Below are 20,357 nucleotides of genomic sequence, written 5' to 3'. Positions count from 1 at the left end.
TGTACTTGCGTCTACCAATCAGAATCGAGACGAATATAACATTCATTTATTTTCCAAGATAGAGGACGATCGAAGCGCCATGTGAAAAGACTTTAAGCTTATATCTACGTGAAAGCCAATCAAATTCGAGGACTAAGTGGCGCCGCCAAGCGGAGTTGAAGGTAAATAAATTTTCAAAAGATTCTCATTTAAGTGTGCGAAGTCAAATGGCTGTCGTATTACTCGAAGCGTACTTCTTTTGAGAATTTCTTCAGAAAATCTGCAGAACGGTAAGAAATCATTGAATAATAATTATCTCCTTATCATCGACGACGATCGAGAAAAGAATTATCCCTCGATATTCTCTTTTTAACGTTTAATTCCATATTATCGTACTGGCGTCCTTGACCTTGGGCTAAATAGCCACTTTTCTACGACGTTTTTGCGATCGAACGATTAACAAATCGAATAATATCTCTTATATTCTTAACTTTTCCTCCTGATAAATATAGAAATATCAAAATATAAACGATCGATGATTTTACTAATCGTATTACTAATCGTACCTAGTAATGTGCATTTGGTATAATATACGTGTGCGTATATACGTGTGAATGTGTATACGTATATCAAAAAGTAAACATTCGTATTACAATTTTAATAATATATAATTAAGTCGTTATGAAAATTTCTTATTTAATAATAGGAAGATACAGATGATTTAGAGGAATCTTTCTAGATAAAGGGTGAGATATTTTAATCAAACTTTCTCGTATACATATCTTTACATAGTGTATCGCACATTAATACACTTTCTAATAATCGTTTCTTCGTTTAAACAATAAACGATCTTTTATGATCCTAACGACAACACCGAGTGCTAGGATACATATAAATTATTGTGCAACTATGTATGTGTGCTAGTTTAATCAAAATGTACAGAGACAAGATCGATCTCGAAGAGTATTGTTGTCGTTTTCTTTTTTTTTTTGTCGTTTTTGTTCTTTTTTTTTGTTTTTTATTTTGTTTTGTTTTTTTTTTTTTTTTTTTTTCATTTCAAATCACAAAGTATAGGCTCGAAGTTTATTTTAATTATCTCCTTAGATAATCCAAAATTATGTTTGTCAATTCTTACATGTATTATGCGTTATTTAATTTGAAAAGTTTTTACGTGGCAGCACCATTTCTTTCGATTTTTAAGTTCGACGCGACGTTATAGCTTTATTTATAAATTTTCTCTCAACGATGTACTTTGTTGAGATGTGATGGCATGTAAAAAAGAAAAGAAAAAGAAAAGAGAAAAAAAGAAAAAGAAAGAAAATACAATCCGAACGAAACAAAAGAAGTGTGAAAAACAAATTAATCATTCTAATATGAAATTTTTCATTCGTGAAATTTTAATATCATGATTCCAATGTAAAAGTGTTGCGAACAGAGGTATTTTATTTTTCAAATTGTTCTCTCTCTCTCGTTCACTCGCTCGCTCGCTCGCTCTCTCACACAATGACGCAGTAACAAGGTAGCTCGTTCCAATGTAATTTCACTAAAATCTCACAAAAAGAGATCTTTTATTTTTAATAATTCGCTAGGTGGTTTTGAAATTGATTACTTGGCCATCAGGCGTTCGTAGAAATTCATTTCACGATTCATTCGTGATGATGCGAGAGAAATATTTTTTTCTTTGTTCCATTTCTTTCTTCCTTTTTTTTTTTTTTCCTTTTTATTAATTCCTTTTTTCGTTTTTTTGTTTCGATTTTGTTTGTTTGTTTTTTTTTTTTTCTTTTTACCGAAACTATAGAGAAGCTCGTATGTGAAAAGCTCGGAGATGAAAATCGAAAATCGTTTGAAATGCCCGACTGTTCTATTGCTCTATTGAATCGATATGAAACTCATCTATGTATTCTCGGATTTTTATAAACTGCGTTCCACCCTGCGAGCCCTCCTCCACGACTTGTGTGCAATTTACAATAAAATTCTTTTTACACCGCGATCACGATAAAAATCGAACCTTTATGAACCTTCGAGCGATATGATTTCTCTCTCTCCCTCTCTCTCTCACTCACTCTTTTTTTTCTAATCTCGATCGCAATGAAAATGATGAGGTCGAAAAGCAATCAAAAGGTATTTCTCAACGGGAAAACTCATTTGATCATTTATTATTATTATTTCCTTTTTGTTTTTTTTTTTTTCGTTTTTCTTCTTTCCTTTCCTTTTTCTCCATTCTATTGCAACATAAAATTTGTACAAATAATAAATTCAATGTATCGTAGACTATAATAGATAATGAATGTATTTTAAATTTTCATTGAACGCGCGAGTAGGATAGAACTCTCCACGCGAAAATCACACGAAAACAAAGTGTATAAAATGTACGTGTTAATTGCAGTGACGATGACGATGACGATGAGGATGACGATGACGATGACGATGACGATGACGATGACGATGATTAATAATAATAATAATAATAATAATAATAATAATAATAAAGTAATAATAATAATAATAATAATAATAATAAAAAGTAATAATATTTAAAAAAGGATATACGCAAAAAGATAAGTATACCCTCTACTCTTTCTAACTTTTATTTTCATTTTTATTAAACAAAAGTAACTCATCTCAAAGCGCTCGTTGATTAAAATGCGAAGAATACATTTGCACGTTTTTATTCACATCGGTCGTTCGTCTCGTGAATTTTTCACACATGCATTGACGAATTATACATATGCATGTATATATACATACATATATGTGTGTATATATGTATATATATACACTACACAATAAAAAAAAAAAAAATGTGAGTAAAAAGAAATGAAAACGAAAAAAGAAGCAAAAGATCGGATAACGAGATCTTTCATCATATTTTGTCTTGTTTCTTTTTATTCGTTATTAATTATAATCAAAAGATAATGCACGTTATCGTCATATATTTATAATTCGGCGAACGAATTTGGCCGAGATTAATCTCTCTCTCTCTCTCTTTCTTTCATTCATTCATTCATTCATTCATTCATTCATTCATTCATTCATTCATTCACTCTCTCCCTTTCTTTCTCTTTCATTCTTTCATTCTTTCATAAAACACTATCTCGATTATAGTTAGCGCACGAGAATACAATTTTCAATGTCCCATTTTTCATATCATTTTTCTTCGCTCCTTCGACTTTTCTCATTTTATCCTATCTCTACCATCTTCTTTTCGTTTTATTTCTTTTTTGAAACTTGGCATTATACTTCTTCCTCTTCCTCTTCCTCTTCTTCTTCTTCTTGTCCTTCTTCTTCTCTTCCTCTCGTTCGCATTTTAACGCAAACAAAATATTACATTTGTTCCCTTTTTGTACAAGACGACGCTCGTTACCCTTTGATAACACGACGTATACGTAAGTGCTGCAAACGATTCTCTCTCTCTCTCTCTCTCTCTCTCTCTCTCTCTCTCTCTCTCTCTCTCTCTCTCTCTCTCACGCGGTGAGTAGTCTTTTCAAAATTTTATTTTTAGCTTTATTTTTCTCTTCCCTTTTTACAAAAATGTATATAACTCTTTTCTTTCTTTCTTTCTTTCTTTCTTTCTTTTTCTGTACCATATACGATCCTTTCTCTCTCTTTCTCTCTTCAGAACTTCGACTCGTATTCGATGGAAAGGAATAAGGGCAAGGAAACGAGACAATCAAACGTTCTATGCTTTGAATTTTGAAAATTTCTTTGTAGAAGAATTTAGATCGTAAAAATAACGTCAGGTGAAATAGAAAAATCTGTCTTTCTATCTATCTTTCTTTCTTTCTGCCGGTATAAAATATTGACGAGAAGATAAAAAAAATTTTCTTATCATTATTCATTTTGAAAAAGATCGCGAATTATTTCAAATAATTATTCACAGCTTGACGTTTTCCTTCTTAAAACACGGAGAAAGAGAAGTAGACAAAAGATAAAATAAAAAATTAAATTACTATTAAAAGAGAAATAATAATAAAAGGAAAAGAAGACTGGACGGTGAGGAAGGGGAGAGGGGAATAGTGTGTAAAAATCAGTCGAACGAAAAATCGTCCTTCTAGAATTGCATTACGAACAAATAATGAGATCACAAGGATAATCGAGCGAACGCGCGGTAAAGCTTTATCTCGAACGCCTTTCCCTCTCTCTCTCTCTCTCTCTTTCTCTTTTTCTCTTTCTATGTATATTACGTGTGTATGTGTGTATGTATGTTAATAATTATAAAAGTAATTCGAATGAAAGATATATAAAAATTACATTTGCTGCACCATTATCTTCGATAAATTTTCAAAAACAAATTTTTTTTATGATTTAAAATACTTTCATAATTAACAATTCGTACAAATAATTATAAAAGTGTCCTAAACGAAAAAAAAAAAATATATATATATATATATATATATATATATACATACATACATATATGAAAAGTTTTTTTTAATAATTTATTTCGTACTTAAATAATAATTAATTCTTTTTCTCCGTTGGATAAAAGCGAACAAAAAAATCGTGTGTTTATCGTGTATTATGTGTATATTTATGTATGTATATTTTATGTATGTATATTTTATGTACTTGGCCATGCGTCGTTCGCTCTTCTCCGATAGAAAAATATAAACTTCAACAAAAGGCGCCTCTTGTAAAAATTGACGACTACGAAAGGAAACGAAGAGACGACTAGTGTGCAAAACGCGCGCACACACAGGCACACAGACGCACGCACACACATACATACTTACATACACATCCACGAAAAGATATTACATACCTATCTTGATCTTCTTTATCTCTTCATCATCTTCGCCATCTTCTATTTTATTCTTCTTTCCTTTTCATTGTTTCTCTTTTCTCCTTTTTAATACCCCGTTCCTTTATTATAATACACTCTTAAAGCGCGTTCTCTATCTTTAATTAATTAGTATTTATATTTATATATTTATATATATATATATTTATTTATTTATTTATAGTCGTATTTATATTTATATATTTATATCATCGCCGTCGATTCACTCGGATTGAAATCGATAAGCATTTCGAACGATTTTCGAACGAGTTTCGTACGATTTCTCTCTCTCTCTCTCTCTCTCTCTCTCTTTCTCTTTCTCTCTCTCTTTTTCTCTCTCGAATGAGTCTTGTATACTTTTCCTCTTTATATACATACATATATATATATATATATATATATATATATATATATATATATGTATGTATACGTATGATCCTTCTCTATTGTAAATCTTTGTCTTAACGAAACAGTTAATAACAAAAAAGAAAAAAAAAAAAACTAGAAACAAAGAAAAAAATACAGAAATGATCGAGGAAGTAAGAGGATCCTTCGTATATGTATTTGTGTGTTTGTGTGTTTATGATCATTAGATCATGCTTTTCGAGAAATACGCATTAGACGAGAGAACACATCGAGTTTTTTCTTTTTTTTTTTCCTTTTCTTTTTTCTTTATATTTGCGTGTTATATTTTAAGTACTTTATATGCTTAAAATCTAATATTTACAGGCTCCTACCATCGACGTATGTATACGTGTACGTATGTACGTTTGTTTGTGTTTATGTATTTCTATGTACGCAAATTATCGTACGAGGGATCTTTACGCGATCGCGAGAAAACGTGCGTTACTCATCGTATTGGACCGAATATAAGATGCTGGGTTAGTCTGGATTTAAAAAGTATATAAATCTTTGAGATAAAACGGAGAGATTCTTTTTCTCTCTTTCTTTCTTTCTTTCCCTCTCTCTCTCTCTCTCCCTCTCTCACTCTATATATTTATATATATATACATATATATTCTTCTCTCTCTTTTTCTTTCTCATTCATTTTAAAATTGACGTAGATGACGATGATCTCTTCTTTTATAGATACATACGATAGAGATTCAGTTGTAATTTATTTATTTCTATCGAATCGACGATGTTCCTTTCCTTTCTTTTTTTTTTTTTTTCTTTTTTCTTCCTTTTCTTTTTTATAAAAAATTCCTGTATACACATTTATGCAAGTATGCTTTTCTCTAGAAAAGATATCAAATTCCCAACACTAATGAATAAAAAATGATTTTTTCTTCGAAATCCACAAGATTCATCGGCAATTACTTTCTTAAATTTGTTTCATATTCGGTCCAATACGATACGTTTTCTTTCTTCGATCGATTTCAATCCGAGAGCTGCACGCGTTTAACTTTGTTGTTGTCGTCGTTCTTGTTGTTATTGTTTTTGTTGTTGTTGTTGTTGTTGTTTTAGTTTACGGGCCGGCATTAATTAATTTCTCCCGTCCACTCTGACACTTTATCCTCGTTCGCTTATCAGCGATATATATATATACATATATATGTACGTATATATATATATATATGTATATATATATATATGTATGTGTATTGTGTTACTATCGCCTAAGGGTACTAATCACGTCACATCGATAAATATAACTCTTCGAACGTACAGACAGAGGATCACAATCGTTCGTCGCTCGAGTAAAAAGCGGCGTCGTCTCCACGATATAAAAGTATAAAATACGCGCCAAATTCGCGAATTGGCTGGCTACTCGTCGGTAGTCGACGTCGATTAATATATATATATATATATGTATATATATTTATTTATTTTTTTTATTCACTTTTTTTATTTCTATCTTTCTTTCCTTTTTTTATCTCGAGCTATAGAAAGAGAGATTGTTGCTGCGTTCTCTGCTGTATTTAAACGAATAAAACACATCTAACGAAGAGTCGAATACCGTAGAGAGAGAGAGAGAAAGAGAGAGAGAGGGGGGGGGGGGAGAGAGAAATAATAATAATAAAAAAAGAACAAAATCAAATGAAAAACGTAATGATAAAATAATAATAATAAAAAAGAAAAACAAATGTAAAAATGTTTTCCAGAGTCCATCCACGACGACAAAACACGACGAAGTTCGGCTAATACGCATGATTATCTTACATTTTAAGTATGACTCGTCTTATCTGTTCGATATCAATCTCAATCGTGAATTGGAAAAAATGTCTGGACTGAGGAGAACGTTCCTAACAATTATTATTTTTAAATATCGAAATGAATTCCTACGAAGATGGCACGTAAACGTCGAAGACTTTTTTCTTTTCTTTTCGATTTCCTTTTTCCTTTCGTTTCGTTTGTTTTCTTTTCTTCAAAAAAAAAAAAAAAAGAAAGAAAGAAAGCGAGAGCGAGAGAGAGAGAGAGAGAGAGAGAGAGAGAGAGAAAGAAAACAGGCCGATAGACTTGTAAGGTCATTCGATGACCTCTCGTTCAATGACCTCGACTACCGACGATTTAAAGAACGCAAGAAACGCAAGAGATCCTTCCGTTCGAGCTGCTTCGTGTTTCACTTGTATCGAGTGTTTCTTTTTATTTAATTAATTAATTAATTAATTATTTATTTATTTGCTCATTTATTCAATGAATGAATTAATTTTATTTATTTATTTAGTCCGAGAGTCGTCGATCATACTTTTTTCGTTCCGTTTCGTTTATAGTTTTGTGTGGTTTGTTCCGTTCGTTCGTTCGTTCATTTTGTTTTGTTTAAGTATGGCCTCTTTGTGGCATCATCGTCAGCCTTCGCACACACGCTACTTAAATATAATACACTAGAAACGTTCCCCCGTCCTTAAGGAACCAGTCGAGGTCTCTCGGACGGATTATCGTTCAAGGGGACGACGAGGAATATTGGCCTCACAACTGTTCCGACAGTATTATCACCGTGAGCGTTTGAACGTTGTCATTGTGATAGAGTTTATTGTTGGAGGCATTGTTGAACGAAACTCTACCTTCTTCGAGATTTTCACTAGCAGTATTCTCGCAACCTTCGGCTTCGGCCCTTTCCCCTCTTGGTACGTCGTTATCATCCTTATCGTAATTTTCAATATTCTCATCCTTCGACGAGAATTCGGAATTAGTTTGATCCCCCTCGTTCTTGGTATCTTTTTCCTCGGAAGATACGACCTTATCGATCTCCTTCTCATCTTCCTTCCTCGCGCACGAAGAAAAATTTTTATCCGTGTAAGAGAATCTCGCAGGTAGGCCAATAGAAGATTCGATAGGAATAAACGTATTGTCCGAGGTCGGCGAACGATATCTTAGGGTACGTTCGCTCGGTATAGAGTCGCCGTCGGCTCGCCGAGTTAAATTAGCCGTTGGTGATATTCTCGAGATCGTACCTGGACTAGGACTTTCCGTAGGACGTAATAGGGACGGCGATGGCGTAGAGAATCTCGTTGAAGAATCGTAAGTCGGGGATCGTACGAGCGCGACAACGTCCGGTTTGATCATAGTCACTTCCTGTACACCGTAAGGACTTCGTAGTATTTCCTCGGAACTTCTACGATTCTCGGGTAGTTCGGGGAGAGCTTCCAAAAGACCTGAACGATCGACTCGACGAGGTAGAGTACCGGCATGACCGGCTATACTCTCGGCACCGATTGGTCTGCAGTGTCGATAACGAGACGACGACGCGTCCAAACTGGAGATCTCTAACAATCCCGATCTGTCGACTCGTCTCACGGTGGTTCCACCGTCAAAATCATCGATAGAACTCAACGGACGAGGACTTCTCTGCGTTAGATAATAATCTTGTTCGGTTATGGTACCCGACGATTGGTTGCCATAAACGATCGGATTGCAACGCGGCGAACGTAGAAAGTTGTGAGTGTAATTGGTCGTAGTGGCCGTCGCCGTCGCCGTCGCCGTCGCCGTCGCCGCCGTCGTCGTCGTCGTTGTATCCAACGTCGTCGTCGTCGTCGTCGTCGTCGTTATCGTTGTTGCCGTCGTCATCGTTCCCGTCTCGGACATGGCCGATACCGCTGCCGCTGCAGCTGCAGCCACAGTCACGTGGCCAGACGCACCGGGTGTCACCGATTGCGATTCCGAGGGATTCTCGATCACTATCTCCATTCGATGGCGGTGTTGATGTTGTCTGTACTGCGCCAACGGTTGCCGATGGGGGGCCTGCTGCTATAGCCAAGTAGTACGCGTGTTTCCGGCTCGCGAGCCGGTAGGCAGGTCTCAGACGATTATTTCTCTGATAATTCTACGGCCACGGCTGTTGGGAGTCGAATAACCGGATTCTAAACTCTCGTCGTAGGACAGGCTCACTTGCTGCGGCGGCTTTGTGTCCTCGTCGTAATTTTCTTGATACGGTAGACCAGATACATCGTACGGCGAATCTGAAACATTCGAAACGATTGATCGATCGATCGACTCCTTCTCTAATCGATCTCTTAAAACGCTACCTTAGGCAAACAAACCACTCGAAATTATCGAATTAAAGAAGAGACAACGTAATTTCCTCGAGACGAATTTTAACTATCTTCGGTTTATTTTTACAAAACGGAGTACGAACCAACGTGTTTCTGGGACTTGACAACCGTAGCGAATGGCTCCGGGCAAAATTGTTGCCGACTAAGATTATGGCTCTCCCTGTAATGTGGGTGCGCCGGATAATCGGACTCGGTGGTGGCGTATCCACCCAAATCATATGGTTGGTTGACGCCGTTTGCTGCCGCCGACTTCATCTGCCAGATAGAATCTTGTGAATTCACCGAGCCGCCGTTGTTTGAATTTGAATAGCTATTGTCCATGTAACCCATATTGACACCTATAGTGCGAAATGTCTTATTAGAAATTCCCATTTCGTACGAAATGAATTCGTTGGAAAGAGAGAATTAACTTCCAAAGCACGGTACGTATTAGTCGGAGCGTAGGAACCCTTAAATATAGAGTTAGAGATATTTCAACATTTACCGTTCTCACCGTTGATGTTATGATTAGGTTGATGATAACCGTATCCAGGTTGAGCGTAAGCGGGACTCTTGGAATCCTCCATAGCTAGGGCATGATCCAAACTATGTTCAAGGGCTTTATTCTCGGCGTAATAAGGCGGTGGCGCTTGAGTTTGTTGACCATTTCCAGCCACTAGGCTAGGTCGGACTCTGGAGAAGACGTTCGAAAATGTTTCAATTTCCCCGACCGATCGCATTACATCATCGAAGAAACATTATCGCGAAAGAGTTAGCAGTTCGGCTGGAGCCTTTCAATCTACGCGCGTAACGTAATGCCTTTGATCGCGTTAGAGGAAAAGACGATACGCGTGAACTTACGCGTTGGTATCCATTTCGTAATCCTTGGCCTTGGCAGCGTGCTTTCGTCTGCATCGGCAGAACAAAAGCAAGAGAGCGGCGAAAAGCAAGAAGACCGCGCCGCTGACTACCAGAGCGATCAGCGTCGGCGTGGCGAGAGCACCAGCTTGCGCTATATAAGACGGGCCGACTGTTTAACAGAAAGATTGGCGAGGCTAAGGATCAAAGCGTACCACAAAACATCTCATATTGTACGAGATCTCGATCGAGAGAGAAGAGAAGAAGAAGAGAAAAAAAAAAGGACGAAGAGAAAGAAAAAAAGAGAGAACGAATTTGCACGTACAAACATGTTTTATGGCCGATGAAAATTCTAACAATCGAACTCACTTTCAGCTTCGGCATATTCCCCGCACTTTTGTCGATCGGCCTTCAGGCATACCCTGACTCTGAGACGCGGCTCCGAATCCGAAGATTCCGGATCGTCCAGGATACCCTCTCTCTGCGTAGGCGCGTTTCCCGATACTTCCAAAGGCCACTCCTCGATGATTCTCCACGAATTGTCCGTTCCGTCGAATTTCTCGATCGAAGCTACCAAAGCTAGACAAGTCGCACCGATGTTTATAGCCAGGGTTCCGGTCTCAGGGTCATAGCTGACGCGAAGCGGCGTAGGTATCTTCGCTACCGCCGTAGTGGCGACCACCTCGTCCGAGTAATCCGAATGATTCTTCGTGTTGTAGACCTTGACTTTAAAGGTATAGGTTTGATGTTGCTCGAGATTCGTAACGTTGCAAGGATTCGATCTCCTGCAATCTATTTCGAGCCACTGTCCGGCCGGTCCTCTAGGCGGTGTGCAATCAGGAGTTATCACTTCGTCACCTCCGGCTACTCTCCGATAAGAAACGAAATATTTCGTTATTGGCAGACCACCGTCGAAACCTAATTCCCAAAGTAACGCGACGTGAGTCGGACCGATATCCATAGCCGTGATGTTGATCGGCCTTTCAGGTGCACCCTTAGGTTGCAATCTGATCGTCGAAGTAATGCTACCTTGGGCGTTCGCTGCCCGACAAGTATAATCACCGTAATCCGATTGTTTTATATTCGTCATTCTTAAAACCGAGGTATAGACGTCGTAATTGTCGCTGCTAGTAGATATCTCGTAATGGCCATCGCTCGACGATCCTTGTAACGTCGCCGCGTTATTGCCAAAACTCCATTGAAATTCCGGCTTTGGCCAGGCCTGAACTTTACACGCAACTTCGGCGGTTTCGCGTAAATTGTATGCAACCTTTCCGTGCTGATGTAGAATTATTGGCTCGTGTTCGACCTTCAACATCATCGTTGACTCGACCTTCTTTACTTCGTTCACGAAAACGCACGTGTACTTTCCTCTGTCGCTCGCTATGATCTCGTCCGTCTGCGGACGAGCATGACCCAAAAAACTCAATGTAGAGTTCACGGTTATCACGTTACCATGACCTTCCGAAGCGGTCGTTATCACTTTGTACAATCTTTCGTCGGCTGTTAACTCTTGGTCGTCCTTCAACCAACGCACGCTAGGCCTTGGCTTTCCTTGCGCCACGCACGACACTTGAAAAGAAGATTCTCCGACTCTGCGAATAGAAATAGAGGAAGCAAACGTAGAGGTGTGTGTATACACACATACAGAGAGAGAGAGAGAGAGAAATTTGACTTGCCAGTTCGAAACGATTCGTTCCGATCGATCGTGCAAACATCGTGTGCGGTTTCTACGCTTCGATGTTACTCTCAAAGGGAACTCGAATTGCTTCTTTTCTTTCCCCCCCCCCCTCTCTCTCTCTCTCTCTGCTTTTTTTTATTTTTTTCTTTATTTTTCCTGCGTCGAATAAGTATCGAGAATCGCAAACTATTTATCTCTTTGAAGGTTGAATTTATTTCTCGTAGAGAATCATTAAACGCGAGAGAGAATTCGTGGGAAAGGAAAATGCAAGGATGAAGTCGCGAAAAAATAAAGAAAAAAGAAGGAAATACCATGATACTTACTTTCTCGTGACGTGAGGTTGTAATTTGGTGAGTATCTTCGGAGGTTGATGAACTGTGAGATTAACGGACGCAGCTTCGCCATTTCCGATCTCGTTCATGGCGTAACATTTGTATGTACCTTCGCTTCCCAAATGTACGGAATCGATTTCATACTTAGGCCCAGAATTTTCGGTTCTGACAGGAATGTTTTCGCCGTCACCCTCCTTCCACCATTTGTACTGGGGTTCGGGATAACCGGCTGGGCTAGCCATGCAGGTGAGAATAACTCTGGAACCTTCGACGGCTACGGGCGAGTCCGGAGTTACTCTTGCCGGTCCGGGCTTGTGTCTAATTCGAACGGTGACGTGTGCTTTGGCCGAATGATTCCTTCGTTCACCACCGGTCGGATGAATGGTATTAACCGCACGACAAGTGTAATTTCCAGCGTGATCGGCCGTGACTCGAGTTAATCTCAATATCGAACCGGATTGCCTGAACTCCGGACGACCTTCGCGGAGCCACTCGATTATGGACGGGGCTGGATTGGCCGATACGTTACAGTGTACCGTCACGGTGTCCTCCACCTGAGCGATTCTAACGCTCTCGCCTTCGATAGACACGGTCGGCGGATAAAGAACGTCGAGCAGCAAAGAACTCTCGCCTTTCTTCCCTAGACCGTTGTCGGCCTGGCAAGTGTACTTGCCGGCATCTTGCAGCGTTACCTTTTGTACGATGTGTTGAAACGTCGTTGCGATGAAGCTACCGTCGCGCCACCAACGTACCATACCAACTACTGGTTTCGAATCCACGTGGCACTCCAATGTTGCGGTACCGTTCACCTCGACTTTCAATGGATTTCCTGGGCCTACCGTAACGCGAGGGAAGTAATTAACATCCAGCGTAACTGTGGCGTTCAATGTCTCCCCTTCTCTCATAGCACGATTTCTTACTACGCATCGAAATATAGCACGATCGTCTTCCTTCGTTGGCTCGACTAATAGCGTCCTACCGGAGTGAAGGAGAGTCGTGTTGTTACCACGGTACCATCTCACTTCGGGTTCGGGACTACCGCCGTTCGTGTTACACTGGAGCTCCAATCGTTGGCCCTCGGTGGCGGGTGCCGAGGTTGGAGATATCGTCGGCGGTCCCGGTGCTCTTAGAACCGTCAAAGTGATATACTTCCTATGGATATCCATACCCGTGCTACTCACTTTGACTCGACACTCGTATTTCCCATTGTCCCTTTCGTACGAAACGTTTCTTATTTGTAGATCGTAACGGCCTTCCTCGAGGTTCATAAAGACGTTGTAATTCGGCGATAACGAACGATTCTCGATCGCCGCGTTGTCATGATTGTTGTTCGTATGGGTCAACCAAAAGCACGTTACGTTCTCCTTAGGCGGCTCGAATCGGCACTGCAACTGTACCGTCGAGCCCTCGTGCGTGTCCATCTGCGTCTCCTCGACTCGGCCCTGAGTCAGAGCTGAAACAACGATAATACGAACCTGTGTTAAACCAGTAACGCCGCTTTTTCAAGATCTCTCCTCGGAGTCGAAAACAAAGAAAGCAAGAACGAACAAACTAGCTGGACGGAATGTCTTGAGATCGAAAGGGGATGATTTTACGGCAGACGGGTTAGCGACACCGAAGTAAATCAGGCCGTGCGTTCTGCATCGAAGGGAGTCATCGGCTCGAAACCGAGTCGTGCGACGCGAGCATACCGATCGATAACACTCTTCTCGTCAAAACTATATCGAATAATTTTATCGCGGTACTTTTTTATCGATCCTTTTCGATCTCTCCTCATTCTTATATTTTTATCGTGTCACGCTTTAATGTCGAATTTGTATTTCTATTATACGTCAGATCGATTCTTGGATAATTATATCAAATAGGTCGTCTAGATTTGTATATTATTTATGTAAAACTGCATGGGGCATTGTATAATCAAAGCCGAAATTATATAATACGATATCTCGAGATCGAAATAGATTCCTGGAGGAAACGTCGGATGCCGCATCGAATAATTCATTCATCAAATTCTTCCGATCGTTTCAAATCTCTCTTAAATGCTCGCATACGTCTCAACGATGTACCTTTTTAAAAAGTTCCCCATCAAATTGCTACTATCGCGAAATTAACTCGAGGGAAGGGGCGATAAAAGGATCGTTCCCTATTGTTATCAAAATTATATCAAATCGTTCTTGTGGAAGAATTCTCTGGGTCCTTCTCTTGAATGTCCTCTTTAATTATCATTATACATTTATAACGTTAATAACGTAAGTACGTTTAGATTCGTTATGAATGAAATTGTAACGTACTCCGTATTAGCATGAAATCGATTGTAAGGGATTAAAACGTTAGACGTATGGATCGATAGCACTACGAGTACCGTTCGATACCTCGGAACCATGAGACTTGTGATGTCCCTGCGAATGTGCTTCGTCATTGGGTCGCCTAACGGTAAAATCACCGGTTCGACTCTTTAACGATATCGAGAGAGACCTCTTCTCCTCGTCTCTCGACGTTCATTTTACGACCGAACGACTGCGGTAGTCAACTTCTTTCTTCTTTTCTTCTAGAGTTTTATATACCTCTTTCTCTCTCTCCCTCTCTCTCTCTCTCTCTCTCCTTCTCTCATATTTACGATCCATCGGTTTAACGCGATTTACTTCCGCGAATTTTCAACGTCGAAAGGAAAGAAAAAATTCTCTGAAAAATTTCTCGTTAAAAAGACGACGCGAGTTGTATCCTCGAATATTTACAATATTAATCATGCCTGGAATCTACCCCGATGTGTTGTCACAAGTGTTTTCGAAACACTCATTGGAAATTATATCGAACGTTCGAAAAGATCTTGGATGATATTACCAATCGATTATTTCTTTCTTTCCAACTCTTTTTACGCTGCAATTTATTATTAATTTTTTTTTCTTTTCTTTTAGAATGGCAAACAATTTTCTATTCTTGTTGTAATTTCACGGACAGTGTCGGAAAAACGTAAAGATAAAGAAGAAAAAAAAGAAGGAGAAAAAAAGATACCTAATCGATTTGTAAAATCACGTAAGAACTTTTTACCACATCCTGTATAATCAATCGAGTTTCTTCGAGGAAAATTTATCTTCTAAATCGAATTTAGAAGACGTACGATCCTTTTCTCTCTCTCTCTCTCTCCCTCTCTCTCTCTCTTTTTTTTCCAAAGGAACGATACTTTCCAATTGAAGAGAAGAAGTTTGTCCATTCGAAGGTGCGAACGTACAAACGTGTAGGTAACACAAATCTACGAGAGCACAAAATTTCGTATTCCTAAGACGCCTATGCTTCTTAACTCGTGCTTCGTTTCGAACGAACTCAGTATTTACCATGTCTGTGTACCAGCAGTCTCGCGTGTTTTAAATAATCCACACGCGGGCTCTTAATCTTCTTCTTTCACTCCTTTTTTTTTTTCTTTTTTTCTTATCTTCCTTCTTTTTCTACCTTCTCGATTTTTTACAATATTCTTCTTCATATTTATTTCGTTTTTTTGGCACGCTATTCATTCATACGCGCGCGCGCGTGTGTGTGTGTGTGTGCGTGCGTGTGTATAAAAAAATCTCGAAAAGATTTTCGATCGATAGTTATAGCAAAACTCCAGCGATGTTCTTGAAGATTGGATTCGTTCGTAGAGGAATAGAAAGCGCCTACGAAATGACGGACGTCCGTCCTCGATTTTCCACGTTTCACGTGAATAAAAAGAGAGAGAGAAGTATATATATATATATATATATATATATATATATACATATACATATATGTACAGCTGGATGCGACTGCGTACAACTCGTTGGTTGACATTCCTCTACAGAACGGAATGACATAAACAGTGAAACAAGTACGAAAAGGGTAAAAATGCTCGACCAATATGCGTGTGAACTTTGTCAGTGGTTCTCAAACTAAAATGATTCGAAGGAAAGATCAAAAAAGAAATCAAGAAAAAAAAAAGAAAGCAAGAAAATATAGTTCCAAAATTCTGGTCGAAGAAAAACTCGTTCAACTTGTTTTAAAGAGTTTTTAAACTAAATTATTAAATTTAATCTGGAGTATTAAAGATGAGTAGTAGGTGGAAAGTAAGTTTTCTTTTTTTTTTTTTTTTCAATTTTTCTTTTTTTTTTTAAGTCAATACGAACGAGTTAGTCAAAGTTCTCGAAGGAGATACGGACGTGTAATGACGTAAGGCTCGGAGAGAAAGACAAGAGATGGTGATGGAGAAGGAGAAGGAGAAGGAGATGGAAATGGAGATGGAGATGGAGATGGGGAAGGAGAAGGAGAAAGAGAAGGAGTAGGAGAAGGAGGGAGGAGCATAGAAAGCGGGCAGAGAGAGGAGAGTAATGGCGAATAGAGGGATTAGCCAAGGTGAATAGAACCATGTAGGAAGGTTTCGATGCTAAATCCTTGTATCGTTTGCTCGAATGTTTCATGCGATTTAAAAACGATTTAAAAATTATCCGAACGTACGAATATATCTTTTAAGAAGTAAAAGAGAAAAAGAGAGAGAGAGAGAGAGAGATAATGAAAAAAGCTTGAAATTGAATCCCATCGAATAGGAATAACTCGTATAACAATATTCGATGTATTTCAAATAAAATCGTATAAGTTATCCATTTGCCAAATGATAAAGTTACAGATTACAACAACTGCAGGCAAATCATTAGGGTGATTTATGATTCGAAAGAGTCATTTTTAACGAGCAGTAACCTTTCTCTGCAATTTCCACCTTCACAAAGCGCTCGGTATACCTACTCGTCATTTGTTATAACTCTCTCGTGCATTCCGATTGGATTGCGTAAAACGAATTACGATGGACTTGTGTAGTATAGTATTGCGTACGTACGTACGTACGTACGTATATAGGTATGCATAGACGTATGCATAGACGTATGCACACACATTTATCCGTATACGTACGTTCTGTCTTTTCGTGTGTTCGTCATCACGAGATTCGAACGTGCATGCATTCGATCGAACCAAGAGTATAGAGATGCTCGCTCTATGCCTTTGCCGAGTCGTTAGGCGATTTCTCCCTGGAGGATTTGGATCTCTATGACAAATCGTTTCGGGATACGGATACGACGAGCTCTTCTGCACGATGAATGGAGCAACCGTTTTAGTTTCGATGTTATCAAGGTATCGGGATAACGCCTTTATGTTCGTTCAATGTCGCGTTTGCTTTTCCTTACAATTTTCTTTTTCTTTTTCTTTGTTTTCTTTTTTTATCAGTCAACGGCCTCTCCGATAAATCGATTAGTTCTCAACTCTTTTCTCATTGTACTGCATTTTCTTTTTCCTTTTCTTTTTTCTTCTTTTTTTCCTTTCATTTCATTCTTTTTCCTCTTCTTGTTTGTTTAATTTTATACGAACGAAATAGTTTACAGTAGTTTGTGACGTTAATAACGTACGTACATAGACATACTGTAATAAGGGAAAATTGTATGAAAAGTTACTCTCTCTCTCTTTCTCTTTCATTGAAAAGGTTCCAGGTTGAAACTCGGTGGAAACTTATGTCGTATCCAGTTAGAAGTTTTTCGCGATACTGTAGGAAAGCATCTTATCGAACTTCATTCCGTTTCGCGTCATTAGCTCGCGCGCGCCTTCTTTAACCGAAGAGAAAAAGTGCATAGCGTGGCATCAGCGATCGTACGACGTTCGTTCGTTCCTTCGTTCGTTCGTTCGTTCGTTCGTTCGTTCGTTCGTACGTTCATTCGTACGTTCATTGGTTCGTTCTTGAGCCGGTTAGGAGAATACAAAACGCTTCGGGCACCGAGACGTACGTTTTTCTTTACTTTATGTTCGAGCTTCAAGACGGATAGCTTTCCTTGCGTTTTACGCTTCTTCTCGTTCGAGCCAAGATCGAAGAAAAATCGGTTTTCTTACGCCGAATCTCGTCTTTCTCATTTTTTATCAATATCATTTTAATTCGAACGGTCGGAGACAATTTTTCTTTTAAATATAATATTACATTCTCACGCGTTTGATAATTACCTTACAACGTTTCTCTCTCTCTCTCTTTCTCTCTCTTCCTTTCTCTTTCATTTTAATATTATAATATGGTAAATTTGTGTGTATAAAAACAAAGTAAAGGTTTGACCCTTATGAATATATGCATCTTTCCTGGTATCGTATTTCATGTTCGCGACACGCCAACACCCATGCACGTAACATAATTTTGACTTTCCTTCGCAGAGACGAGCCCCCGAGACTCGTTCGAACTTTGATTCGGAATTTATGATTTCGCGCAGGATGCGCCCTCGGTAAAGTGACATAAACTTTGCTTTATGCGTTCGCGAATTTCATAAAACGATGAAGCATTTTGCTTTAACGCGTTTTTAACTTATCTTTTTTTTTCGCGATGACACGAAGAAACCTAAAGTTATTTACAACAGATTTTTTCGCGCCTTATCGATTTCGTTACTTTTTTTTTTTTTCTTCACAAAAATTCGAACAGGTTGGATACATCCCCGATAGATATGTTGAGAATCACTGTTCGCGTTGCCTCATTGACGTCGCGACGCATCTCGCGAGATAATCCTGCGGATTTACTCGAGAGACTAGTTCGAACGTTGATTCGAAATTTATGATTTCCTAGGACACACACGAACGAACGAACGAACGAACGAACCTTAAGTATAAAGTGGGTATAACATCGTAAATTGTACTTCCGTTTGCCGGACTTCGGTCAGCACGAAACTCTGCCTCGCGATTCGCGATAAGTCGAGTCGTTCGTCGCATAACTTACTTCGCTACCGGAGTCGTATTCTATGCCATCGTATTTACCGATAACAGAATCGCTCGACCGGACCACCGATCGTCTTTATCTCGAAAAAGAAGGACCTCCTGAGATACCTCCGGTCTGACCTTTAAGAACTTACTCTACTTTAATCCTTCCTGTCTCCTTCTTCTTCTTTCTTTTCTTTTTTCTTTCTTTTTTTTTTCTATTACAAAGTAGAAGATAATCTTTTATTAAAATCTATAACACTTTCCAAGATAAATCTTTATGTTTCTTTATCCCCTCACCTTTTCAATTATATTCTCTATTTCATTTTTAACCAAACGATTTATACGTGCACATTCATTTCAATACGTATTATAATCATCAATGAAGCGAATGAAAACGTATCTTCGTATATATTTTTTTTTCTTTTTCTTTTTATTTAGGATATTAGAACGGTTTTGTATTTAAAGAAAAGAGAAAAAAATGGACAGAAAAGGAACAGAAAAAAACCGGAACACGAGATGCTTGCTTAATTTGAAAAATTATGAAACCCTGTCGACGCTGAAATTTCTGCTTATGCAATCGATGTTTACGTGATATCGTATACGATGGAAAGGGACGATGGCGTTAATACGACAGAAATAAGCGGGATATCTACTCGAAGACGACGCATCATCGAGTTTCATACGACCGATCGATCTCGTTTTATTCGCTTTACTCTCTTCGAAGGAGCTTTGCGAAAGTCGAAACCGTTGACATCGATCGTTCGCCAACTTCGAGACACCGTCATCGATGTTATAAAAAATTTCAAAGGAATCATTGGCGCCAACAAAATTATCAAAATGATAGAATTATTATTATCGTCTTATACCGTTATCCTATTACAGCAGTTTAGATTTAATCGCTATGAGGAAAGGACGAGAGAGAGAGAGAGAGAGAGAGAGAGAGAGAGAGAGAGAGAGAGAGAAGGAGAAAATTTGGGTTTCATGACGTACGCACGTATAGTTTAGGAACATTACCAACGAAACTCCTAATGCTTCGACGGTGTTCTAATCGCGTATCCGATAATACCATACTTAAAGAGAAAGTCGAATAAATCATAATCGAAATTTATACCGTTGTAAGTATTATAATATTCCAGACATAATTTCACGCTTCGTCGATTAATAATCGAGTTGAGAATTAAGATAAACAAATAAATAAGTAAATAAATAAAAGTAGAAAAATTCTAATTATCGCATTAAATTCATATCGTTCATCCCGTTTATTTAATCTCGCGATTGTTAGAACTTTTTCGTTCGAACGACTTTATCTCTCTACGTTAAAAGATTTTTTGTGGACGAGAAAAGGGAAATAAAAAAAATTCGTTTTGCTTATCGCACCATCTCGATATAATCCGCGCTAGTTATATTGACCTCGATCATTTGAGTACACTGAAAATGTAACGCGATGAAACGAAGCGAGCTGTTCTCACCCCCCGCCATCCCACTCTTCCCCGTTATCACACGCATCGGTCATTCCGCATTTACGAAAGCGT

General features: G+C 38.6%; 1 protein-coding gene and 1 long non-coding RNA gene across 8 annotated transcripts in view; one reads left to right on the top strand and one right to left on the bottom strand.

Annotated features, from left to right (window-relative positions):
• Nucleotides 1-191: 191 nt before the first annotated feature.
• The window catches only part of LOC122635775, a 70,593-nt gene continuing 50,427 nt past the window's right edge, over nt 192-20,357 (top strand). For both annotated transcript variants that reach the window (XR_006328747.1, XR_006328746.1), the window contains exon 1: nt 192-269. This is a non-coding gene — a long non-coding RNA (uncharacterized LOC122635775). The remainder of the gene's footprint in view (nt 270-20,357) is intronic.
• The window catches only part of LOC122635763 (hemicentin-1), a 151,716-nt gene continuing 140,357 nt past the window's right edge, over nt 8,999-20,357 (bottom strand). For 5 of the 6 annotated variants that reach the window (XM_043826393.1, XM_043826394.1, XM_043826395.1 and 2 more), the window contains 6 exons: nt 12,094-13,555; nt 10,459-11,684; nt 10,093-10,261; nt 9,737-9,924; nt 9,336-9,590; nt 8,999-9,159 (listed from right to left, as the gene is read on the bottom strand). In XM_043826393.1, the coding sequence (XP_043682328.1) occupies nt 8,999-9,159; nt 9,336-9,590; nt 9,737-9,924; nt 10,093-10,261; nt 10,459-11,684; nt 12,094-13,555 (3,461 nt within the window). The remainder of the gene's footprint in view (nt 9,160-9,335; nt 9,591-9,736; nt 9,925-10,092; nt 10,262-10,458; nt 11,685-12,093; nt 13,556-20,357) is intronic. The other variant, XM_043826391.1, reaches the window with a different exon arrangement.

This window comes from Vespula pensylvanica, chromosome 19 (assembly GCF_014466175.1).
Source record: "Vespula pensylvanica isolate Volc-1 chromosome 19, ASM1446617v1, whole genome shotgun sequence".
Taxonomy (NCBI): domain Eukaryota; kingdom Metazoa; phylum Arthropoda; class Insecta; order Hymenoptera; family Vespidae; genus Vespula; species Vespula pensylvanica.
Note: the sequence above shows the minus strand (reverse complement) of the source record. Positions and strands in the feature narration are given on the sequence as shown.